At 43.9% G+C, this 20,500-nt stretch overlaps 1 protein-coding gene across 1 annotated transcript; it reads right to left on the reverse strand.

Moving 5' to 3' along the window:
• Window positions 1-4,258: 4,258 nt before the first annotated feature.
• LOC112639827 (uncharacterized protein K02A2.6-like) lies at window positions 4,259-5,338 on the reverse strand. The gene has a single exon (XM_025414979.1). The coding sequence runs from the start codon at window positions 5,336-5,338 to the stop codon at window positions 4,259-4,261; it is 1,080 nt and encodes a 359-aa protein (XP_025270764.1).
• Between the last annotated feature and the right edge of the window lie 15,162 nt (window positions 5,339-20,500).

The raw sequence follows: 20,500 nt of genomic DNA on the forward strand, positions 1-20,500 counted from the left end.
ATTATATTTTTATATTTATTATATTATATTTATGAAATAGAGAGATGAATTGAAAAGTTTAATATTACTGGCAATAACGAAAGGAATATTACTGAGATATTACTGAAATAGTCAAAATTATTAACTGATTCTTTCTATAAAATATTACTGATTTACAGCGCTGTACTTATATAATAATTACTGTAATCAGTGATTATTTACTGTTTTTCAGTGATAATACACTGATTCACTTTTAGAGAGTGCTTTATTCGACAATATTATTAAATATATTAAATATATTATTATGCTAAGAGAAAGACGTCAAAATGCAGTACATGTCATGATGTTAGGAATCTGTGACATTAGATCGTCACTTTTACGTCTTAAAAATGTCAATTCGTGACGTCAAGAATAATCAGTGAATGACCAACTTGAAACATCAAAATGACGTGTGCTTGCTACCTGGGTGATTGCAATTGCAATAAATTAATCGATACATAGGTAGCAATTATTTGGATAAGTATTACATTCGATATGCATGGTCGATTCAAATAATTGACATCTATAGGTACTTTCCGATTCACACATGATGCGCATAAAGTGACAGAAAATGTATAATAATATGCGTAACATGAACTATACATTTTCTGTCACTTCATGCGCATCATGCGTGAATCAGAAAGTATATTATGTACCGATCAATTCATTCCAATTACAGTCAGTAATTTCTTGCATGATAAAAAAATTATATATCTCTCGTTGTCACGAGAACACAGCGCCTCTTTCGTCAAACGTGCGACCCGTACAAGAAAAATATGTAAAGAATGTAGCTAGCCACGATGGTGACGTTTCTTAATCGAAAAGTTTCACATTGAGACTTTGCATCGTTATATTTCTGCTTATAGAGCATATAGAGCAAAAATAAAGACTTTCCTTATATAAATCGAACCCAAGCAATTGATTGAACCTAATAAGAATTTGATCGATTCAGCGCTTATTGAGAACCGATAATATGCATTACTCGCAACTTAGCTATTCGCGTAAAGATACACGGTGTGTCTTGCGCCTGAGTGATGATGACTCGACTTCAAGACACTACCGTGTCTCTTGATAAACTTCCTGAGGTTTGAGGATCATACACAGAAATTCAAGACTAATTGTACGTTATTTTCACCATTTATACTCTTGCCTTCTTGAGAGAAAGTGATACAAAAGTTTTGATTTTTCAATCTTTTAAAAAATTTTTTGAAATTTGTTAACATAACTGTTCGTCAGACGATTATAACGACATACACCTCCAACTTTGTTTTTCATGGCAATGTAAGTTTTCTCTTAATATTCTTTCTTAATAATCTTTATGTCTATTTAAACTTTTAAATTCAGCATAAGTTGAATTATATAAATTACATTGTATTTTTGTATATTTTTTCTTTAGTATTTTCGGGTTCTTGTTTTTAATTTTTTAATTTTTTTTAATTATTTAAATATCAATGAACTACATATATTTAGTCTTTTATACTTACGACAATCATTGTTTTATAATATTGACTCTCTTTTTTCATTATTTATTCATTTTCATATTATCTATTTTTATTTGTCTAAACCTAATATTATTTTTAATTTCATGCTTTATTGACGTTTTAACAACACTTACATTGCTAAATAATCTCCTATAGTTTATTTACTTTTATCTTTACACGGTCTTACAGATTTCAGTGGAACCATATTCAATTTTGGACTAACTAACCCAAATGAGAGTGGTTTCATCATTTTGAAAATATTTAAGACCATCCAGAATTAACGATGAACAATTGTTAGTAGGTATAAAGGGCGGGTTCTAACTCAGGTCCTCTCAGGGGGGGGGGTGAGGCGCGCGGGGGATTACGGTGGCGCGGGGGAATGACGTCACGCGGGACGGAGGGGATTTCGGCGCGTATTAGATGTTTTACGGCAATATTGTATTACATGCCCGATTGATAAACAATATTGCGTACGAACATGTTCGGTTTATAAATAATATAAACAGCAGCATTTCTTTGAAATGCATCGCATGCGAGAGCAACGCGTGCGAGGGAGAGGGAACGATGGCGCGAAATTACGGTCGTCATGGATAAAAAAGATTATTTTGACAAAATGGATCTGCTGCTGAGCGACCAAGCCACTTATAAAGTTTTAAAAAAGGATCCTTTGAATAGATTGACGAATAGGTTTAATGAGTTAGTAAAATCTTGGAAAAAGAGCGGTTTAATAGGTGAATTGACATATAGAAATTTGAATTGTACAAACGGTAATTTACCGCGCTGCTATGGTTTGCCGAAGATCCATAAAGACGGTTTTCCGTTGAGAATTATTGTATCCGCGTTAGGAAGTCCGGTATATAATATCTCAAATTACATTCATAACATTTTAATCAAATCGATAAAGAAACCTAATTCATATATCAAAGATGGATGGTCCTTCGTTGACAACATTAGCAATACAATCATTAACGAAGACAACATAATGATTTTACTGTATGTCACTTCTTTATTCACCAACATCCCAAAAGAATTAGTTATGAATGCCATAAGAAACCGTTGGGTTGATATATCCAAAAATACAAAGTTCAGTTTACCTCAGTTTCTTTACGTCATAGAATTGATCATGGATTCAACTTACTTCTCTTTCAACGGACGTTTTTATGAGCAGATTTTCGGCACTCCTATGGGCTCTCCACTATCACCTATTCTAGCAGATATGGTGATGGATGATCTGGAGACTCAATGTTTAAATTCACTTAGTTTTATTATAGATATGTAGACTGCCCCGATTTATTATAGATATGTAGACGACGTCTTCGCAATCGTGCCTCGCAATAAAATCGACGAGATTCTAACTAAATTTAATAATTACCACGAACGCTTAAGTTTCACGCACGAGACTGAGATCGATTCGTCGATCAGTTTTCTAAACGTTAATGTCATTCGGTCAGGATTCAAACTTATCACTAATTGGTTTAAGAAACCTACATGGTCTGGGAGGTATATTAACTTCCTTTCGAACCACCCATTAAAATATAAAATTAATACGATTTATAATTTAGTAGACCACGCTATTTTATTATCTGACGACTGTTTTAAACAAGAAAACATTAAACTGGTATATGACACCTTAATTAATAATTGCTTTCCTAAACATATCATACATAGACATATTAAAAAGAGAATCAATTTTTTAAGTAATCGTGACCGTAATGACAACGTTGACGTTGATCTTTCTCATAGAGACAAGACTCCGATTATGGCAATACCATATGTAGACAATACGAGCCATGATCTGTACCGTCTCCTGCGAAATAATGGTTTTAATGTCGTTTACAAAATAACCAAAAAACTTAATAATCTAATTAGACGTGGTAAAGATAGATTACATAACAACGACAAGACAAGCGTTATATATAAATTAAATTGTAAAGATTGCAATCTATCATATATTGGTCAAACAAAAAGACATTTACGTACGCGAGTAAATGAACATCGTAATAATATGAAGCTACATGAGACTAATCACTCCGTAATTACCAAACATAGATTGGAAGCGGGACACGAATTTGATTAGTCGAATCCCGACATTTTACATAGCGAAACGTATGTTCGAAAAAGAGAGATTGCTGAGATGTTCTTTATTAAGAGATCAGATAATCTAATAAAATTACAGATAGACACAGATAATCTAAATAATATTTATGACAAAATAATAAAGGTCACTTAACTTGGTTTATTCTTTTAACTATGTTTAGTTTTTTGACGAAGTCTCAGACGGACACATCAGTTCTCTCAATTTCGAACTTTAATCAAATAACGTCTTTTGTTTAATTAATTTTTTAATTTCTTAATTTCTCAAATTTGTAATTTGTGACTCGTGCTGGTTTAAGTGCCATGCCTGTTTTTTATCTTTCCATCGGTAATTATGCTTACTTTTCATTTTTGTTGTGCTTAGTATATATAAAAACCGTTAATTAATGTATTTAAATCTTTCCAGTATACTTGATAAGGACCACAACCATATGGTCGAAACGTCGTAATATTTAAATAAATTAATGTTTCTTGGCTAGTTTGGTCGACTACAATTCTTTAATAATCCTTTGATTTTTAATATCCTCAAACGTTTTCTTCATTTTTGCTGTCCACACAAAGGATACATCTTTCTTGACCAAAGCTTCGAATGGTGCTTTGAGTCGATGCAAATTTGGTACAAATTTCCCGTAGTAATTAATCAGACCTAAAAACGAGCATATCTCTTATGTATTCGTCGGAGCTCGCATTGTTTGAATAGGTCGAAGACGTGCTGGGTCAGGCTCAATACCTTTAGCTGAAACAATAAATCCAAGGTATTTAACTATTGAAGTATAAAATTTATATTTTTCCTTTTGGAGTCGAAAACCCCATTCTTGCAAGCGGTTTAGCACGGCGTGTAAACGCGTATCGTGCTCGGTGCGTTCCTGACCATAAATCAGAATATCGTCAAGATAGACGAGTACGCCTGGAATATCTGTAAGTGCCTGTTCCAGCGTACGTTGGAAAATTGCAGGAGCTGGTTTTAACCCAAAAACCAACCGATTGTAAGCAAATAAACCTCGATGAGTATTTATTGTAGTTAGCTTCTTACTTTCCTCATCCAGTCTTAGATGGAAATAAGCATCAGATAAATCTAGTTGTGAGAAGATAGAACTTCCTCGAAGTTTTGCCATAAGTTCTTCTATCCCTGGGATTGGATAATCCTCCGCGTCAAGTGCGTCATTTAATCCTGTAGAGTAGTCTGCACAAATACGTATTTTCCCATTTGCTTTGCGTGCAACTACTATGGGCGCCGCCCATTCCGAAAAGTCAGCTGGCGTTAAAATTCCACTTTTAACGAGTCTATCCAGTTCTTCATTGACTGATTCTTCTAATGCAAGTGCGATTGGACGTCGTGGAATATGTTTCGGTTTCGCATCTGGTTTAAGCCGTAGATGAACTGTCATCTTGGTGCATTCTCCTGTGGAACTACTGAAAAGTTCTGTGAATTGTTTATGAAATGAATTAATCGTATTCATTGTTTGCAGATTTCCGACGACTCCTGTATCGTAGGTAATTAAGCCAAGCTCATCTATTGCTTGAAAGCTAAGTAGTGCAGTTTCTGGACGATCAAGTACGATGACTTGTGCTCTTATCACACAATCTTTGTAGCCAAATGAGGCGTTAAAAAATCCTATGGTATGTAGTGGATGTCCTGATACATTCACACATGAAGTAGTAAGAGGTTGGAGTTTTAGACGACCGATTCGTGTCCAAGTTTCTCTCCCGATCGTAGTTACGTCCATTCCTGTATCCAGCTGCATTTTCAATGGCTTGTTATTATAACAGTAATGTGCGCGAATTTGCGATACCGATGTCCTGCGCCTAGAACACCTTGTAATGTGACAGTATTTATTTTATTTCGTTGCTTCAATAAGCAAACTCTAGCAATGTGTCCCGTTTTCTTGCAGATTCTGCATGCTGCATTCTTAAACGGACATGCATCCCGTTTGTGTTTTGTGGAACCACAGCCATAGCATGGCGATAATGTAGTAGAATTTCTCTTTTTCCCGTAATGTAGTGTAGTAGGATTTGTTTTCTTTTCGTAATATTTATACCTATATTTTACCTTTCTTTTTAGGTGAATCCTTCGTAGATTGGCTGATCGCGTTGATTTCGGAGAAGCGCTGTCCTTCAACGCGCATGACGTCAGCCGTGCGGTTCGCATGTGCATAACAGATTTCTCTAATGTCTTGAAATGTGCAGTTTTCTTTTTCTGATGCAATCTTGAAGAGGACTGTTTGCTCCGTGTAGTAGGTGTGGTCGCTTAGGGCGAGAGCCGTTAGTAGAATTTTCAGCTGGTCGATATTGAAATTATCGAGTTCAAAGGCATCTTCCAGAACATTTACTTTGTCAAGTATTTCTATAGCCGTTGCTGGCGGGGAAGCTCGAAAATTGAGAGCTTCAAAACGACGTTGAAATAACGTTTTATTATCGTGGAACTGTTTTCAAAGATGTTGCACGAGATCTGCAAGAGACATCTCTTGCGGTTTCTTCGGCGATAAACGACTGAGTAATTGTTGATACTCGTCGTCCCTGAGAGCATTAAGAAGTAGCTCTTTTCTCTCCGTATCGGTTAAACCCTTCACTCCTTCCGCGAAAGTGCTTCTATGTCGTTCAAACCACAACATGAAAGTTTTACTCCTTGCAGGATCATGAACGAATTTACCGAGCCGTGTAGCCAGATTTGCGAATTGCGACGACTTTGCAGTATCGTCCGTGCCCGATATTCGATGTGATAGTATCTCTGTCATTTGCTTTTGTGACTCACCGACGTAATGTGTGCTCCTGGCTTAGCGCAGCTTCTGCTAGCGCTTGAAGTCGGTCCATTTTCTTGCAGGTTCAATAAGCCGCAGCGCCAATTGTTGTGATACGGAGTGCCAATTTGTGTTTGTTCGTTAGTTCACGAATAATGTTTAATGTCGTTGTGTCTTGTCACTATGTCTTGATTCCATGAACAGTCCGAAGTAGTAGAAGATCCGAGCACGACGTTGTGCTCCGTACACGTCACCACACTAATGCTTCTCCGACGGTCCGTCTCTCGGTCGGCCTTTTAAAGCTTCTTCTTACAGTGGTGCCGTATGCAAAGTCGTGTCATATGTATCATCGTCGTGATTCTATTGTTCCGAGCATTCCGATCCGGGTGATGCAGTCGATGCAGTCATGTATGATTCAAGTCCTGTATGATTCAAGTCATGTATGATTCACGCTCACCGGATGAAGTAACGCAATATAGCCAACAGTGACTTAATTCTGTTCGTAATAATGGAGAAAATGAAATTTGTAGGATAACCATTATTAGAAAGTACCTCAAAAATGAGTTTGAAATTATTCTCATGAAATTGGGGATGTGACAATTTAAAAATTTTGTCAGTGAGCCCAATAATTACGCCCTTTTTGTGTGCAATAGTATGTTGCGAAAAGAAGTTTAAAAATCTTCCAGAAAAAGTGAGTTTCATGTACCAATCAAATTCAATGTGATTATTGTTAATAATAATTGTTACATCCAAAAAATTAAGCTGATTATGATTGGCGATTTTCATAGTGAATTTGAGTCTTTCATGGAAAGAATTGAAAACTGTCATAATGAGATCAAGAAAGAATAAAGGCGCAATTAAAGTAATGTCATCTACATATCTGAAATAGAAAAGAAGATGAAAGGGAAGCTGTGAAATGGCTTTATCCTCCAAATCTTGCAAGACCAAGTCAGCACAAATGGGGGAAGGAGGGGAGCTCATATTCGGGAGTTCCGAATATTTGCTTGTAAATAATCCCATTAGATTTGAAAAAAGTGGAATCCACTTTTTCTGGAAGATTTCTAAACTTCTTTTCGCAACATCCTATTGCACACAAAAAGGGCGTAATTATTAGGCTCACTGACAAAATTTTTAAATTGACACATCCCCGATTTCATGAGAAGAATTTCAAACTCATTTTTGAGGTACTTTCTAATAATGATTATCCTACAAATTTCATTTTCTCGATTATTACGAACAGAATTAAGTCACTTATTCATAACAATATGACGACCCCTTCCTCTCTCTCACTTCCCATCCTTCCCCTTCTCCTTCCCATTCTTTCTTTCTTCCCTTCCCTTTCTCTTTCCCATTTCTCTTTCCTTATGTAAAAGGTGTTACCGAGCATCTTAAAGAAATTGCTGCCAAACTAGATAAATCTCTTGCTTAATGTCGTGTTAAATAAACTGAATCGTTTCATTAAAACGCATAAGGATCCATTACTGATAGATAAACATTCAAATGTTGTATACAAAATTTGTTGCAATAATTGCTCCGCTTCTTACGTGGGGCAGACTAGCAGGCAACTTTCGACTCGTGTCCGCGAACATCGATTGAACATTAATCGACCTACGAAATATCTATCAGTCTTACTCCATCATAGACTGGAGGGATATGAATTTTCATGGAACAACGTCAAAATTTTGGATCAAGATCCTTCGTTTCTCTCTTAGAAGAATTATTTCAGAAATGATTGATATTACACGACAGGACAATGGCTTATATGTTCAAAATGACACGAAAAAATTCGATAAAATTTACTTTCCTATCATTAAATCTTTTCGATTGTAAATCATCCTTTATTTCCTTCGATTTCAAATTACATGATCCGTTCCTGAATTTCTTCCACCCCGCCATCCCTCCCACCGTTATCGGGAGCCAGGCGCTTCAATATTGCGTAGCTCAGTACGTCTCGTTGTCTTGGATGAGTTACATGCCTCCTATAATTTACCAGTGTAATTGCTCTCTTTCCTGCATTTTTTTGTCGTTTGTCTAACGGGCTTTTCTACTGCTTGTATGTATTTTGTATATCTTGTGGTTTACCTTTGCCTAAATTTATCAATCATATTTCATTTAGATTTTATCTTTAAGACCACTGTATCAATTGATTAATTTTCCTCCGACTAAATAAGGACGTTAGATAAGACTGGCTTTGTATTAATAAAGGTATAATTGTATAGGAGTACAAATAAGTCTCCGCCGTTTGACAAAAGATGGCCTCACCAGTAAGTTATAGTTGAAATTGTCAGATGTAAAACGTCATATCATAAGGTTGGACATCTAGCAACACCATAACCTCGAAATATTAGCGATTTTGTATTAGCATCACATAATTTTTTTCGTGCGAAAATGTCGAGTTTTGAGCCGAATAAGCGTCATTTGCGGGAACTTTTGATTTACTTCTTTAATTTGAAGAAATCTGTAGCTGAGGCGCATCAATTGCTAGAAGCATATGGTGAGGCTGCTTTAAGTGAGAGAAGTTGTCGTGAGTGGTTTCATAAGTTTAAGAACGGTGAGTTTGACGTCGAAGACAAAGAACGTAGCGGAAGACCGAAAGTGTACGAAGACGCAGAATTGGAAGCATTATTGGAGGAAGATTCGTGCCAAACGCAAGAAGAACTTGCACTTACATTATGGGTGACTCAACAAGTAATTTCACATCGTTTAAAATCGTTGGGAATGATTCAAAAGCAAGGAAATTGGGTTCCATATGAACTGAAACCGAGAAACGTTGAACGCCGATTTTGCACATGTGAAATGCTGCTTGCCAGGCATAAACGAAAGGGTTTTTTGCATCGTATAGTCACTGGCGATGAAAAATGGATCCACTACGATAACCTAAAGAAGAGGAAATCATGGGGACCATGTGGCCATGCTTCATCGACAGCCAAGCCGAATATTCATGAAAAAAACTCATGTTGTGTATTATGAGTTGCTCAAACCGAACGAAATCATTACTGGGGCTCTCTACCGAACACAATTGATGAGATTGAGCCGAGCACTCAAGGAAAAACGCGCCCACTACTACTCCAGACACGACAAAATTATTCTCCTGCATGATAATGCTCGTCCACATGTTGCGGCGCCGGTCAAAACCTACTTGGAAACACTCAATTGGGAAGTCCTACCCCACCCGTCGTATTCACCAGACATTACCCCTTCGGATTATCATTTGTTCCGCTCGATGGCACATGGTCTGTCTGAGCAGCACTTCACATGAAGATACCAAATATCATATGAAGATACCAAAAATTGAGTCGATTCGTGGATAGCTTCAAAAGATGAAGAATTCTTCCGACGCGGTATCCGTATGCTGCCAGAAAGATGGGAAAAAGTAGTGGCTAGCGATGGACAATACTTTGAATAAAACATACCGTTCTTTCACAATAAATGCTCAATTTTTGATAAAAAACGGCGGAGACTTATTTGTACTCCTAAATTAAATTCGTGCGTTAAATTCATGCGAACCGGGCGATTACATAGGATTATCGTTTGATTCGCCGAATTTATCGCATGGTCCTGCGGCTATATCTTTTCGGTCGGCGCGTGATTTGAGTTATGAGGATATTTGGAGACTCGTGAATTTGTTAGCATAGAGCGCCAGTGGTCTCGATATCGCTGATCAATTTAACATACGGGTTTATAATGTCTCGATGCCTTCGGGTCGCGGTCGCACGTTAACACGTAAGGATGTCACGAAACGTTCGATAGTCGAAATTAATAATTCGGATAACCTGTATTTCCTTCGAGCCCTCGTAGTAGCTCAAGCTTATAGTGAGCGCGGTAATATCCGTACGGATGAGCTGCATGAGAAATGGAACGCGATAAGATATTCGCATTCTTCGTTACAACGTGAATGTGCATTACAATTAACGAGAAATGCCGGTGTCGTAATACCAGAAGGGTTATGGAATTCGAGAAATCGAACGTTTCCAACGTTATTTCGCCATCGACAATATCGCGATTATTGTGTATAATTTTAATACTTTCTGTTGCGGCAAAAAACCGTTGTATGACGGTAGCGAAATATTCATTTCTCTCGGACGCAAGCCATCGCGGCGATTAAATATCATGTATTATGAGGATTCTCAACATTATAATCTTATTTTAAATTTAAAAGCTGCCGCTGATACACGCGATTATTGTGTAACGTGTAATGTACGCTTTCGAAACGATAGTCCCAATAATCACCGGTGTTTAAATGAATGCCCACGATGTTTATCCGTACCACCGTGCGATTCCACTTACGCCGAAATAAAATGTGACGCGTGCAATCGGTTATTTTACAGTGCAGGATGTTTCGAGCGTCATCGTAGCGAGAAATCGTACGATGGTAGAACACGCGCTAATATTTGTAGCATCGTGCGATTTTGCGATAGTTGCGGTCGTATCGTTAAATCGAATTTAAAAGACGAATGCGACGTTTCTTATTGCAAGTTATGTTATTCACAACAACCACGCATCATATGTATTATATGCAATCTCTTCATTAACGGCAATATTATCTCTTCATGGCGATATTATCTCTGCCGGGCCATCCTCGTCAACGATGAGGATATCGGATGAGATAGATATATCTTGCATGCGAGAAAAAGAAGCACGGAGCATATGTGATAACGCGGAAAAGAACGAACGTGCATATGAACGCGGAAAGGGACGTGTGGCTTTTTTACGATTTCGAAACGGGGCAGGACGAGACGGTCGAAGGAACGCGAAATACAAAAAAGCATTCCGACACTATGCATCGCGCAACAGATTTGCGAAGCATGCGCGGGAGAAAATAACATGTCCGTGTGATGTCGTTGGTGAAGAGTGCGAGAGTTCGTGTTTCAATGCGATTCGATTAAACGGTTTGTAGATTTTGTTACACGTCCGGCAAAATATTTTAAACACATAATTTGTAGCGCATAATGCGAAAGCGTTCAATGCGCAATTTATTTTGAAATATATCGTGGAAAATTGTAGGGATATTGAACCGAAAATTAATTTTGGCACAAAAATTATTCTTTTAACCGCGGGACATACAAAATTCATCGATAGCGTTAATTATATGCCGATGCACTCATCCAAATTACCTAAGGCTTTCGGGCTAAAGGATACTGAGGATAAGGGCATTTTTCTGCATTTATTTAATAGTATCGAAAATCAAACGTACGTCGGACCTTTACCTGATGTACAATATTATTCTCCAGATAGCATGAAATCGCAAGAGCGCGAACGCTTTCTCACATGGCATACCGAAATGAGGGAAAAAAAATACCGTGTTCGAATTCCAACGCGAAGTGCGCTATTGTTGTAACAATGTTGATATTCTTCGACGAGCGTGTGTAGCATTTAGAAAAATTTTCTTAGATCGCGGAAATGTATGTCCGTTCGAAGAATGTACAACTATTGCTTCGACTTGCATGACGGTTTTCCGGAAAAACTTTTTGCAAGCCGATACGATAGGCATCATTCCTACGGGGCGATATAGATGCGCGAACAATCATTCGCGTAAAGCTCTGCAATGGCTGATATGGATGGAGCGCGAACTCGACCGTCGTATAAATCACGCGGGGCATGCACGGAATATCGCACGATCGAGGGTACGCTCGTCGACAGTTATTTCTGTTGTGGGAAGAACGCAGCGTCACGTGTTGCAATTTCACGGTTGCTTTTGGCACGGATGTCCATCTTGCTCCCTTGTAAATCGCGACAAAGCGCTTTCGTCGGGGGAGGATCGCGGAGATACATTAAATGAACGAAGTCTCGCAGTTTCATGGCGACTTTGTCAGCGGGGATACATAGTGTCGGAAAAGTTGGAATGCGCCTTCGACCAAGAAATGCGCGACAATCGCGTAATGTATGATTTTAATAATGCCCGCGTCTCCGAAAGTTGTGGTCCTCCCGTACCCGTTCCCAGCGAGGGTGCAATGCCTCCGCTGTTGGCTGAGCGAGGACCCGGAGGTAAAGTCACGGGGCGACTTCTGCGACCCGCCGCACTTAGCGAAACATCTTAAAGCGAAACATCCCGGGGATACTATTACGTACAAATGTTCCAAGTGCAATTTCAGCGGATACGGGGCCTACCCCGTAAAGCCTGTCAAGGCACATTATGAAAAAGAGCACGCGATTCCCCGGGACCGAGCGGGTCGCAGCGTGGACGGAGCGAGTAACTCCAGTAACAATACTAATGTTTCCGGTGGGTCCACAGGTGCACGGGACCGGTCGGCGGCGGGTTTCGCCCCGAGGTCGTCGGCGTCCGTCGGAGCGTCATCGCGAGGCCGCCCGTCCGACTCGCGGCAACCCGGGTTGCGCTTCACGACTCCGGCGCACAAGACAACACCACCTGCAACAACAATAACATCCACATCCGCCACACCACCGGCGAGGACGTCCCTCTTGTACGCGGCCGTCACTGCAGCACCGAGGCCGTCGGCGGCCGTCACAACAGCAGCAGCAACATCATCAGCAGCGGCAACAGCGGTGATAGGTGGCACGGCCGCCATCTAGAAGAGCGCCACTCCCGGCGCGCCGGCCGCCGCAACTACGGGCCTTAAGGCGCATCCGCAACGTCAAAGCATGCTTTCATTGAAGCGCGGCGCAGCCAATAAGAAGAGCTCGCCTCCCGCGTCAAAAGAGGCACGCGGATCGCCTCGCACATCATCCGGCGAGGCAAATGGACCACCCAGGAGGACCTCCGTGACCCCGCCAACCACCACCAGCTCGGCGAGGTCCACATATCATCCCAGGAGACGGAGGTCCAGTAGCGTGCCTCTCGAGAAGAGCGTCCAGGCCGATGCGCGGGTCCCTTCTCCCATCACCGGAGTCCGTCGACGATACACCCACGTTCGGCGGGAGGGAGGGCGAGAGGAAGAGGTCGCCCGAGAGAACCCCGCCAAACAGCACCCCGCGGGGCCCAGAATGAGGAGCCAGACTCGGGCGGCGAGCGCATCGGCCGCGAAGTGCGCGACGGAGATGAGAACGCAGGTCAGACTATCGGCCAAAAGTGCATCGCGGGAGCCCCGAAGAACATCGGAGAAGCAGAGAAGCCCAGGGGCCCAGCCGGCATATATCACTCGCAAAGTCGGCTCCGTGATGCGCGACCTGAGCGCCACGCTGACACCGCGGGCGACAGAAGGAGGAGGGGCCCAGAATGCGGCGAGACGCCCCCCCTGCAACGTGGGACCACGCCCTCCACAAGACATACCCCCACCCCGCCTCCGAACATCCGCGGCAGTTCCTTGGGGGACCAGAGGTCGCCACCAGCGATGCCTGCGGTGTCGTCAGCGCCTGCCACACTCACGACCAGCACGGTGACGACTGTTTTGTGCGGGTCCCCCGTGATGTCCACGGGGTTCCCCGCGGGGAGACGGGACACGCTGCCTCGTCCCTCCCGCCTCCCTACCATCGCGGAGGTGTCACCGTGTCTGGTCGAGTAGCGGATGCGTCAAGAGGAGAGGATCCCCACACCACCCGGGGAGGAGCGGCGGCATCCGAAGGAGGTGGCGCAGAGGAGTTCGGAGGGGGACAGTGGAGAGGAGAATGAGCCGTGAAGAGTGCGCCTGGGGAGAAGAGCGAGACGGCGGCTGAGCGGTGGCTCCTCCGGCGGCGGGAGTCCGGCGGCCGCGAGGTGGGGCCCGGTGTCCAGCCCTCCCTCGCTGCAAGCGCCGGCGAATATCTCACTTGTTAGACCGTGTACGATTAATTTACAGCGGACTTTAGTCCGCGCTATTACAGGGGTTGAAGCGGGCGTCCCACCTCAGAGGACCAGTGTGGAGGGAGCACCGGGAGAGCGTGCTGAGCGACCTGGAGGACCAGGAGGCCATCTGAGTGCTCCGGTAAGTGTCTCTGGAGTGATGGGTCGTTGGCGGGGAGGACGCGTAACCGGCAGCGTCGGAGCGAGCAGGGAGACACCGGCGAGTGCGAGGAGCAGCGACGGCGGGGAGCATCCCCGAGGCCCGCGGCGTGTCGCCGGCCCGTCTGCCCAGCCATCCGGTGGCTGGTCTGCCTCTGTGGCAGTCGCGAGACTACGCAGACGGCGGCGCGTGGCTGCGCGCGATGTGCTGGTTGGGCGTGCCGAGGCCGTCACCTCGATTGCGGACCTGGAATTTGCAGCTTTGGTCGCGGCTTTCTTCAGAGAGGAGGCATCGGGGAGGGTCGACGGGGATGCGTCCGGCGTCCGCGACCGTCCAGTTCGGTCGCGTGAGACGGGAGTGCGGCGCGGCGACGGAGGGGTGTCGGCGCGGGACGGCGGCAGTGTAAGGGGGGAAAGAGGGTCGGCACCGTCCGGCCCTCCGCAGTCTGGAGAAGGACGCGGTGACTGGGTGTGCGAAGCCACGCGTTTGCAGGCACTGTACTGGACGAAGGGACGCAAGGCGGTCCGAGAAGTACTGCAGGGGCTCGCAGAATTCTGCTAAGTGTCGAAGGATCGGGTTCATGCGTACTTCAAGCGACTGTATCGCGGAGAGGAGGACCTGGACAGTTCCGGTGTGGAGGGGGAGCGCACTGACCCGTCGGTCGATGGGGGGGAGTTCGCATACCTCATGGATCCCTTTACAGAGCGAGAGGTGGACCGTCGGCTCCGGCGTATGACGAACTCTGCGCCGGGTCCCGACGGTATCACCGTGATCTCCTGGGGCGCGGCTCCTCGCTACGCTGTTTAATGCTATCGGCTCGAGGCAGTCCCTGCGTCCTGGAAGACCTCCAACATCGTCTTGGTGTATAAGAAAGGAGACCGCGATGGAGAACTGGCGCCTTCTCGTACTAGGAGACACCGCCCCTAAGCTTTTTGCCGCGCTCATCGCCGATCGTATGACCGAATGGGCGGTCACCAACAACAATCTCTGTCCGGCTCAGAAGGAATTCCTGCGGGACGAGGAGTGTTTCGAACACAACTTCGTTTTGCAGGAGATCCTGACTGATGCCCAGCGGACTCGATGGCAGGCGGTCGTCGCGTGGCTTGATCTGTCCAATGCGTTTGTGTCGGTCCCGCACGCGGCGATCCGCCGCGCTCTCGTTCTCTTCGGTGTGCCGGGGGGCCTCGTCAATGTGTGGAACTCCATGTATGACGGGTGCTCCACGCGGGTCCGAACCACCGAGGGCTACATCACTCCTGTCCCTATTCGCTCGGGCAGGGTTGTCCGCTGAGCCCGATTGTATTCGACTTCGCTATCGACTAGGTACTGCGTGCAGTTACCGCGGTCAATGCGAGGTTTGATCTGATGGGCTCTCACCACAGCGTTGTGGCGTACGCGGACGACATTGCACTCGTCGCAGATTCGTCCGAGGAAATGCGGCGGCTTCTGGCCGTCGCGGAGGGCGCGGCGTCGTCGATGGGGCTGCGGTTCAACCCTGTCAAATGTGCCACCCTGCATCTCGCCGCAGGCTCTGGCGGCAGGGTTCTGCCGACGACGTTCGTCATCCAGGGGCAGCCCGTTCATCATCTGTCATCGGCGGAGCCTAATCGACATCTTGATGTCCCGACCAAGTCCTCGGTCGATCAAACACCATTCGCTACAATCGGGGGCCTCCTTGAGGATCTCCGAGCGGTGGACCAATCTCTCCTCGCTTCGTGTCAGAAATTGGAAGTAGTGGCAACCAACATCCTGCCATGGTTGGATTTTCTGCTGCGGGGGGCCACGGTGGGAAAAGAACCCCTGAAGGCCGCCGACCTGCAGGTCCGGCGGATGGCCAAGTCCTAGCTCAACCTCCCGCAGAGAGCCAGCGCGGAAGTGGTCTACCTCCCCCCGAGAGTTGAGGGTTGTGGACTACTTCCGCTAGCTGACCTCGCGGATGTCCGTATCGCATGCCTTCCGTATGCTTACGGCTGGCTGCGACATGGTCAGAAATCTCGCGTGGACGTCTCTGTGGGGAGCTGTAGCTCGGCGCATTGGCGGTCCTCCGACCAACGAGGACATCGCAGCTTTCCTCTCGGGCTCGCTCGATGGGAGGCTGCGAGGCGGGGGTGAATTCTCCCTGTGGTCGAGGGCGAGGAATGCCGCGAGGAGGCAGTCCGAAAGGTTGTCCCTTCGGTGGCGGTGGTGTGAAGCGACCGAGGAGCTGATCGAGTGCCGGGGTCCCAGGGACGACGCGGTAAAAATCCCACCTGGTGCTCGCAACCAGGTGGTGACCCGTCTGCGCTCAGCGGTGGCGGCATATTACTATCACACCTTAACATCTAAAGCGGACCAGGGAAAGGTATTCGAGGTGTCGTCGCGGGCTGAGGTGAGCAATCACTTCGTCCGCGGCGGCAGTTTCACCCGCTTCGCCGACTGGCGATTCATACACCGAGCCAAACTGGATGTCCTCCCTCTCAACGGTGCACGCCGTTGGGGGGAGGCAGACCGAAGGTGTCGGCATTGCGGGTTGGCAGTCGAGATCCTTCCCCATGTACTAAATCATTGTGAGGTCCATTCTACCGCCATTCAGCTGAGGCACGACGCCTTGCACCGCCTCTGGAAGGCTTGCCGGATGCCAGGGGATAAGCGAGTGAACGGCGAGTTGAGGGAATCGACGAGGAACCTGGGGTTCAGCATCGCTCGATCCTCGCGACGCGTTTTTCGGTGGGCGTACGGGAAATATCGCAACTCAATACAAAGTCACAAGTACGGAGAAAATATGTTACGTCAACGTATGCTCTTCATACCCGTTTGTATTGAAGACGGGCGCTTTTCCGATCGGTCCGGAAATTTACGTCGGCGATAAATGTAGCGCGTTAGTCGGAAGGTCGCCGTATTATAATTTCGACTTGGTCGAAGGCCTCATACGCTGTAAAGTACTCTCTCCTCGTGATTTATTTCATCCCGTACTTCCGCATCGCGCGCGAGGAAAATTACTTTTCGCGTTATGTCGTAGTTGCTGCGAAACATTTTCTTAGACACCGTGTACATAATGATAGTGAGCGTGAATTCGAGGGTACCTGGGTAACCTGCAAATTACGCAAGGTCAAAAAAGGTTATCTCGTAACGTCAGTAAGCGAAATTTGGTAATATAAAGTTAGTCAATACGATCGTACGTTGTGGCAGGGTGGACTGTTCACCGAATATATTAATACGTTTTTATAGCTTAAACAGGAAGCCAGTGATTGGCCGAGCGAATGCGGGGACAATGACGATAAGGCAAAAGAGCGATATTTGAGGGATTATGGAAAAATCGAGGGTATCACTCTTGATAAGCGAAACATCGCGCATAATCCCGGTTTATGCTCGGTTGCGACACTGTGCTTAAATTCATTCTGGAAAATTCGGTCAATGATACAATTTACCGACTACGGAAATCGCAACAACGCAACAACGTTTCGCGACATTACTAACGATCGTCGAATACAAGATAACCGATATATTACCCGTGAATGACGAGGATGTATGTTTCATGGCGACTGCGACAAAGAGGCTCTCGTTCCCTCCCCAATAAGAAATGTCGTGATAGCTGCGTATACGACTGCGCTAGCGCGTTTAAAATTGTACGAGTATCTAGACCGTTTAGAATTTAGTTTCGTCGTGTATTATATTATAATACAGATTCGTGTATTTTTATAAGCACCGGTGATTTAAACGAATACGTGCCGCCTATGGGAAATTTTCTAGGCGACATGACGGACCAACTCGAAAACTACGGGCGCGGTAGCTATATCAAGGCGTTCGTGTCTGGGGGCCCGAAATTTTACGCCTACATCGCGAACACCGAAGGGTAATACTCACGAAATTTGTAAAGTTAAGGGTATTACTCTCAATTACGGGAACTCGCGGCGAATTAATTTTAATGCTACAAAAAAGTTACTATTAGCGAGAGAAAAAAAAAACAAAGGAAACGAAGATGGAAATAGCGAAACTTCGATAAATCTACGCTTTAATGCGATTCGACGTACGATTCGGCGTTTCATGAAATTGTTACGCAAAGTGAAACAAAAATATATATTAGTAAAGCCGGTATTAGTAAAGTGTAGATTTATCATGTGACGTTCTGGTAACGTCGATCAGTTGGTTCCGTGAGGCAGGCTTTTCCAACAGTTTTCCGAGTTCGACAGAACGTCTTAGTTGTGGGTTCTTTTTCTTGCGGTTAAGGGGGTAAAACCCCAGGATAATTAACTGCTTTGAATTGGGTTTTCTTTGACGATGATTAAAGAAATATACTTTTGTTTAAAATTTAAACTCTTTATTCTGACTTGAATTGCTCTAGCAGTTTACAGTACGAATAAGAATCTGAGTGGGTTTAAGTCCAGAGTGAATCTGAACTGACTGACTGACTGATCTAAAACTGAGCAAGAATGAGATTAAACTGAGCTCTTCTTCCGTTGTTGGAAGAGTTTTTATACTCTTTTAAAAGTAGGGGTAATTTATGATGGAGTTTTAAGAACAAATTCTTTAGCTATGAAACGGATATTTGCGAACTTCTTGGGTGGTCCTTAAGAGAAAGTTTTTCTAGGAATACATATAGTTGATTCTCTTCTAGGAATACATATAGTTGATTCTCTGAATGCATTGCTTGCAAGGTCGTGTCTTACATACATTATAATAAATTATAAAAAATAATAAATTACGATAAATGACTCTTTTCAAAGAATTACAATAACTATTTGATTATTTAAAATATTGGTCATTTATCATGATTTTTACATAAATGGATTCTCTCTAATCTTTTGGACATGTTTTACAATATATTTATATAAAAAAAGCTTATATTTAAAAGGACTTCCTTATATCGGTCTTTGTCTTTCCTACGTATTACACATAAGTCTATCTCGCTCGTATAAATGATTCATATACATATATACCAGGAGTGTAAGTTGAAGTTTGCCGGTTTTTACAGTAGGTGTCGCTAGCAGGATGTAGGCATTTCTATGATTTGTTATATACACGATTGTTTTCTATTGACATTAACCTCCAAAAACACCCAAGTCTCATTCTGTCAAAATAATAGCGTCATAGTCGTTTATATCAATGAATATGTCGAGTTTCGTTCCAAATAAAGAGCATTTGCGGCATTCGTTGCTTTTATTATTTCATCAAAAGAAAAAAGCAGCTGAAGCACATCGTTTGCTAGTAGAAACTTATGGTGAGCATGCTCCAGTGATTAGAACATGTGAGACATGGTTTCGTCAATTTAAAAGTGGAGATTTCGATTTGAAAGACAATGAACATCCTGGTGCAGCGAAAAGGTTTGAAGACGAGGATTTGCAGGTGTTGTTGGATGAAGACCCAACCCAATCACAACAAATATTGGCAGAAAAACTTAATGTGTCCCGAGTAGCAATTTGCCAACGTTTAAAAGCCTTGGGAAAAATCCAGAAGTATGGAAAATGGGTGCCACACGCATTGAACGACAGGCAAATGGAACATCGAAAAACCATTTGTGAAATGCTGCTTCAACGGTTCGAAAGGAAGTCTTTTTTGCATCGGATTGTCACGGGTGACAAAAAGTGGATTTTTTTTGAGAACCCGAAGCGAAAAAGATCATGGCTTTCACCTGGTGAAGCCGCCCCATCCACTGCAAAGCCCAATCGCTTTGGCCGTAAGACAATGCTCTGTGTTTGGTGGGACCAGGATGGTGTGGTGTACCACGAACTATTAAAACCTGGTGAAACGGTAAATACGGATCGCTACCGACAACAAATGATCAATTTGAATCATGCGTTGATCGAAAAACGACCTGAATGGGCCCGAAGACATGGCAAAGTTATTTTGCAACATGACAACGCGCCGTCTCATACCGCTAGATCCGTAAAGGACACATTAAAAACACTTAATTGGAAAATATTATCGCACCCGCCGTACTCTCCAGACCTCGCCCCGTCCGACTTCCACCTTTTCGCATCGATGGGGCACTCACTTGCAGAGCAGCACTTCGTCAATTTTGAAGAAGTTGAAAAATGGCTCGTCGAATGGTTTTCCTCGAAAGAGAAAAAGTTTTTTTGGAATGGTATCCATAATTTGCCTGAAAGATGGACGAAATGTGTAGAATCAAATGGTCAATACTTTGAATAAAAATATTTTGAGATTCCCCTGAAAATTATGTGTTTTTTTTAACGAAAAAACCGGCAAACTTCAACTTACACTCCTGGTATATATTGCGACGTTTATTCAATTAGATTCAAATGAATCGCGACACTCCTCGAGATGTTGAATGGGAGCGTGCGCGGGGGAGCGAAAA

The sequence above is a fragment of the Camponotus floridanus genome, unplaced genomic scaffold, assembly GCF_003227725.1.
Source record: "Camponotus floridanus strain SB8 unplaced genomic scaffold, Cflo_v7.5 scaffold92, whole genome shotgun sequence".
Taxonomy (NCBI): Eukaryota; Metazoa; Arthropoda; class Insecta; order Hymenoptera; family Formicidae; genus Camponotus; species Camponotus floridanus.